Below are 6,452 nucleotides of genomic sequence, written 5' to 3'. Positions count from 1 at the left end.
TTGTTCATGCTTCATTAATAAATACTTATAATAATACTCTTCAAAATGTGTTATAAAGCGTTATCAAAGCCGTCTAAAAACACTGTGTATAATTTCCCCCCAAAAACGTTTCTGGTTTTCCAAATTAACAGCGTAGTCGCCATGGTTACGCGTGAAGCTTTCGTATCGCCCCGCCTTTACCGCGCTGTCAAGTAAAAGCACTGTATTTTAACCGCTAAAAAGACGAGTTTCCCAGTATTTGCACTGCGTCGGCTCCGTGTACAAGCGTCTGAGCGTCGCCGCGGTGACGTCAGTGCCTCGTGTCCGACCGTTTGTGCGGCGCGCGTCTTTTCGCTGAGTTCGTGCCGCTTTTTGTCGACAGTTTTTCTCCTCTTTCCGTCCTCGTGTCGCTTCTACGACTTCATTATTTATTTTTCAGTCGCTCGAGGAACATGAAACGAGCGCTTCTGTCAAACTTCAAGTGCCTGATGTAAAAACGTGAGTGACGTTGAGGCGGGATCTGAGCTGCAGCGCCTCGTTCTGCACTAAATAAAGTCATCCTGAGATCTGATTGGCTGGCTCTGTTCTTCTTATTATTATTTATGCTTTAGACGCTTCGACCGGCTGGAGACTGAATTTCCCTCAAGTAAAAATGTACTATTTGTTAATGCTAATAACGAATATTTTGTCATTTGTTGAGAATATTCACCTGTTCAACTGTGTATTTCAACTCCTCTAAAACTATTAAAACTGTTTGATTTTAACTTTGGTGATTTTAACTTTTTGTGAGCGTTGCATCACAAAAATATCGATTTAACCAACAGAATAATACACTTAAGATAAGATATTCCTTTATTGTCCACACATGGGGAAATTTCATTGTTGCAACGCAGGTAGATACAGAGGAAAAGCGATAAATCAAATCAATGTATTTTATTTTTTTATTCTTCATATTCATACTTTATTTTCATTTGTTTGATTCGGTTAAACAGAAAAAACATGCTGAGTAAAGTAAGATGTGATAGAAGCATATTTCACGAGGCGGACGACTCTTGCAGCTGGACGTGTCTCCTATTGTCTTCATCTAATGGAACATGTCTCTTCTCGAGAGCACGACGTCGCTCTCGACAGACGTGGAGGTGCAGTTGTAGAGGCGGTTGATCCGGAGCAGGTCCGTGGGGCTCATCTGAGTGGCCCTGCCGATGGGCACGTTGGAATTTGGGATGGGCACGATGGTCGGCTGGCGGTTCCTGGAGAAGGCGAAGCGTCCGTAGTGCATGACAGAGTTGTAGTCGTAGGGCGTGCCCAGGTTCCTGGTCTGGATCCGGTTGAAGTTGTGCTCCATCCCGCCGATCACGTTCTGCAGCAGGATGCGCACGTGCGTGTCCCGGTCGGAGCGTGTCTGCTCGTGGTTGAAGCCCAGGGCGTGGAGCAGCTCGTGCTGAATGGTGGACAGGAAGATGCACCCCTGTCGCGCCAGGGAGACCACCTGAGCCCCGCCGCGCCGGCCCACGAACGAGAAGCACCCGCCGCGGGACTGGATGTCCACAAAGTCCCTCTGCCTGTTCAGCGGGGTGAAGCGGACGCACGTGGACCGGGCGAAGGAGCCCAGGCCGTTGACGATGGCGGTCCGTTCCCGTTCGGAGTACTGGTTGGAGATGCGGTAGGGCACGTACACGTTGCCGTCGCTGGCTTTGGGCCAGAGGCAGCCTCGTGCGGTGCAGGGGTCGGCGTTCTGCAGCCCGGACGGTACCGCGATGTCTCCCTCCACCACCACCGGGTCGCCAAAGTCCTTCCCCAGATTCTTATTGGCCTTTTCTAGCAGAGTAGAGATGCTGAGGTCGTCGCCCTCCGTCGCGTCGCCCGAGGATTCTTCATCCTTGTCCGACGGGTTCCTGGCGATGGAGAGAGTGTGTGTGCAACAGACGAGCGAGCACAGGAGCACCGTCTGCAACATGATGAGTCTGGAGGACGCTCTGAAGGTCTGAAGAGGAACCAACACTTATACAAGAGCCACATGTCAGGCAACTGCCAAATATGGAGACATTTACCCACAATGCAAAGGGAAGTGGTCGTTATTGCCAATGTGTTTTGGGAAATAACGGTTTCAAAACCTGTTTGGAGAAATGCATCTCTGTTCAACGCTCTTTTGTTTCTGACAATATGAATATATATATATATATATATATATATATATATATATATATATATATATATATATATATATATATATATTAGCATATATATATATATATATATATATAATAGCATTAGCTCTAACCTTTAGCGCTCTTCGTTAGCTCTCTGCATTAGCTCTCTGCATTAAGATAAGATAAGATAAGATAATCCTTTATTGTCCCACATGGGGAAATTTCATTGGTGCAACGCAGGTAGATACAGAGGTAGATACAGAAGAACAGATCACTTATAGGAAGTCTGAAAAACACTTTCAGTAGAAGATCTCCTATAAATAAATAAAAACTTCCATAGACAAATAAATAAATAAATACCATTGCATGTGATCACGACAGTAATTGCACATGAATATGTGTCACGACAGCACATAGATTGCACATGAATTTCACAGTAATTGCACATGAATTCCAACAGCAATTGCACATACGACAGAATTGCACATCAGTATTAGGTTAGGTCAGTATTGCGAGTGTTCAGTACTAACAGTTTTTGTTATAAAGTCTGACAGCAGCAGGAAGGAAAGACCTACGGAACCTTTCCTTCACACATCGAGGGTGGATCAGTCTCTCACTGAAGCTGCTCTCCAGAGCGGAGAGAGTGTCCTGCAGGGGGCGACACTCATGGTCCAGCAAAGATGTGAATCCAGCCAGGACCCTCCTGTCCCCCACCTCCTGCACCGAGTCCAGAGCACAGCCCAGGACGGAGCTGGACTTCTTGATGACTCTGTCCAGTCTCTTCCTCTCCCTCTCTGTGATGCTGCTGCTCCAGCAGGCCACACCGTACAGGAGCTGATGCCACCACAGAGTCGTAGAAGGTCTTCAGGAGTGGCCCTGTCACTCCAAAAGAGCTCTCTCCTTAGCTCTCTGCATTTGCTCTCTGCTTTAGCTCTCCGCATTAGCTCTCTGCATTAGCTCGCTGCATTAGCTCAATCCTTTAGCTTTCTTCGTTAGCTCTCTGCTTTAGCTCTCTGCATTAGCTCTCTCCTATAACGCTCTGCATCAGCTCTCCGCTTTAACTCTCTGCATTAGCTCTTCGCTTTAGCTCTCCGCATTAGCTCTCCGCTTTAGCTCTCTGCATTAGCTCTCCGCTTTAGCTCTCCGCTTTAGCTCTCCACTTTAGCTCTCTGCATTAGCTCTCTGCATTAGCTCTCCGCTTTAGCTCTCCGCATTAGCTCTCTGCATTAGCTCTATCCATTAGCTCTCTTCGTTAGCTCTCTGCTTTAGCTCTCTCCTTTAGCGCTCTGCATTAGCTCTCTGCTATAGCTCTCTTCGTTAGCTCTCTGCTATAGCTTTCTGCATTAGCTCTCTGCTATAGCTCTCTGCTTTAGCTCTCTACATTAGCTCTCTGCATTAGCTCTCTGCATTAGCTCTGTGCATTAGCTCTCTACATTAGCTCCATGCATTAGCTCTCTCTGCATTAGCTCTCCGCATTAGCTCTCCGCATTAGCTCTGTGCATTAGCTCTGTGCATTAGCTCTCTGCATTAGCTCTCTGCATTAGCTCTCTACATTAGCTCTCTGCATAAGCTCTCTGCTTTAGCTCTCTGCATTAGCTCTCTGCTATAGCTCTCTTCGTTAGCTCTCTGCTATAGCTTTCTGCATTAGCTCTCTGCTATAGCTCTCTGCTTTAGCTCTCTGCTATAGCTCTGTGCATTAGCTCTCTGCTATAGCTCTCCGCTTTAGCTCTCTACATTAGCTCTCTACATTAGCTCTCTGCATTAGCTCTGTGCATTAGCTCTCTACATTAGCTCCATGCATTAGCTCTCTCTGCATTAGCTCTCCGCATTAGCTCTCCGCATTAGCTCTGTGCATTAGCTCTGTGCATTAGCTCTCTGCATTAGCTCTCTGCATTAGCTCTCTACATTAGCTCTCTGCATAAGCCCTCTGCTTTAGCTCTCTGCATTAGCTCTCTGCTATAGCTCTCTTCGTTAGCTCTCTGCTATAGCTTTCTGCATTAGCTCTCTGCTATAGCTCTCTGCTTTAGCTCTCTGCTATAGCTCTGTGCATTAGCTCTCTGCTTTAGCTCTCCGCATTAGTTCTCTGCATTAGCTCTCCGCATTAGCTCTCCGCTTTAGCTCTCTACATTAGCTCTCTGCATTAGCTCTCCACATTAGCTCTGTGCATTAGCTCTGTGCGTAAGCTCTCTGCATTAGCTCTCTGCTTTAGCTCTCTACATTAGCTCCGTGCATTAGCTCCCTGCATTAGCTCTCTACATTAGCTCTCCGTATTAGCTCTGAAGGTCTGAAGAGGAACCAAAGTCAAACACTTGAGCCATACACATACAAGAGCCACGTGTCCAGCAACAAATATGGAGACATTTACCCACAATGCAAAGGGAAGTGGTGGTTATTGCTACAAAGCCACTGTGTTTTGGGAAATAACAGTTTCAAACCTGTTTGTGAGAAATGCATCTCTGTTCAACGTTCTTTTGTTTCTGACAATATGAAATCTCACCAAACGTGTGGAAGATATGAACAGTTAGTTTAGAGACTTTCAGCTTCAGAGCAAATCATGAGTGAGTCCGTCCCCAAAGAACTGAGCATTAGCTCGCTGCATTAGCTCTCTGCTTTAGCTCTGTGCATTAGCTCTCTGCATTAGCTCTCCGCATTAGCTCTCTGCATTAGCTCGCTGCATTAGCTCTAACCTTTAGCGCTCTTCGTTAGCTCTCTGCTTTAGCTCTCTGCTATAGCTTTCTGCATTAGCTCTCTGCTATAGCTCTCTGCTTTAGTTTTCCGCATTAGCTCTCCGCTTTAGCTCTCCGCATTAGCTCTCTGCTTTAGCTCTCTGCATTAGCTCTCCGCTTTAGCTCTCCGCATTAGCTCTCTACATTAGCTCTCTGCATTAGCTCTCTGCATTAGCTCTGTGCATTAGCTCTCTGCATTTGCTCTCTGCATTAGCTCTCTGCATTAGCTCTCTGCATTAGCTCTCTACATTAGCTCCATGCATTAGCTCTCTGCATTAGCTCTGTGCATTAGCTCTCCGCATTAGCTCTGTGCATTAGCTCTCTGCATTAGCTCTCTGCATTAGCTCTCTGCATTAGCTCTTTGCATTAGCTCTGTGCATTAGCTCTCCGCATTAGCTCTGTGCATTAGCTCTCTGCATTAGCTCTCTGCATTAGCTCTGTGCATTAGCTCTCTGCATTTGCTCTCTGCATTAGCTCGCTGCATTAGCTCTCTTCGTTAGCTCTCTGCTTTAGCTCTCTACATTAGCTCTCTGCATTAGCCCTCCTGCATTAGCTCGCTGCATTAGCTCTGTGCATTAGAGTTGTCCTGCTTCCGAAGAGTGCACACGCTTTTTTGCTCGCTCCGCTTGCTATCGCTGCTTTCCTTATTTATTTTGCTTTTTAATCAGTTTTTGTCTTCCAAACATTTTTGCTTTAGACTTTTTCAAGTAAACCAAGGATCCGGCCGCGCTAAAGTACGGCGTGTCGTCGGTACACGTTTATATACACGTTTATATGAAAGAGGAACTTCACGAACGATCGGGACACGCACTGGAATCGCTTTAAATTAACTTGTTTTGACTTTATTCGGCTGGATTGAGTGTTTTCATCGTGTCGTTGCGATGTGTCTTGGCTCTGAGTCCCCCGGCTCCGGCCCCGCCCCCCGCCCGGCGCCGTACCGCGTTTACACAAAGGAGGAACTAATGAAACTGCGGAGAACAGTCGTCTTACCCGGAGATCGTCACGTTATCCCGGCGGACATCCTAAGGAAAGCGCAACGAGGCAGACGGGCTGGACGTAAACTCCGAGAGAAGAGAGGGACAAACAGGAAGTCGGTTCCCGCCGTAGTCATGGGTAACGTGAGGTCCCTTCAAAATAAAATGACGGAAATAGCGAGCCTCATGCGGTCCCAGAGGATGTATAGGGACAGCAGCGTCTTGATTTTCACAGAGACCTGGTTAACAGCAGAAATGCCAGACTCTATTGTAGGTTTGGACAATTTTCATCTGCTGCTGGCGGACAGAACGAGAGAATCCGGGAAGAAAAGAGGTGGAGGTCTGGCGGTGTATGTGAACACGAGCTGGTCCAAACCCGAACACTGCACAGTGAGGGAGCAGCTATGTAACAAGGATATTGAACTATTGGCTATTGGCATGAGGCCATATTATCTGCCCCGGGAGTTCTCACATGTGATTTTGATCGCAGTCTATGTGGCCCCGTCTGCCAATGCTGAAGATGCTTGTGAAGCACTGCTCTCCTGCACTTGTAGGCTGCAAACACAGCATCCACAGGCTCTCTTCCTCATCTCTGGTGACTTTAACCACGCTTCTCCCTCTTC

General features: G+C 47.1%; 1 protein-coding gene across 1 annotated transcript; it reads right to left on the bottom strand.

Moving 5' to 3' along the window:
* Positions 1–989: 989 nt before the first annotated feature.
* Positions 990–1,963, bottom strand: LOC140383480 (low choriolytic enzyme-like). The gene has a single exon (XM_072465940.1). The coding sequence runs from the start codon at positions 1,934–1,936 to the stop codon at positions 1,064–1,066; it is 873 nt and encodes a 290-aa protein (XP_072322041.1). The 5' UTR covers positions 1,937–1,963; the 3' UTR covers positions 990–1,063.
* Between the last annotated feature and the right edge of the window lie 4,489 nt (positions 1,964–6,452).

The sequence above is a fragment of the Eucyclogobius newberryi genome, unplaced genomic scaffold (assembly GCF_026437365.1).
Source record: "Eucyclogobius newberryi isolate DKJ021-1_F unplaced genomic scaffold, fEucNew1.0.hap1 SCAF_506, whole genome shotgun sequence".
Taxonomy (NCBI): domain Eukaryota; kingdom Metazoa; phylum Chordata; class Actinopteri; order Gobiiformes; family Gobiidae; genus Eucyclogobius; species Eucyclogobius newberryi.
Note: the sequence above shows the minus strand (reverse complement) of the source record. Positions and strands in the feature narration are given on the sequence as shown.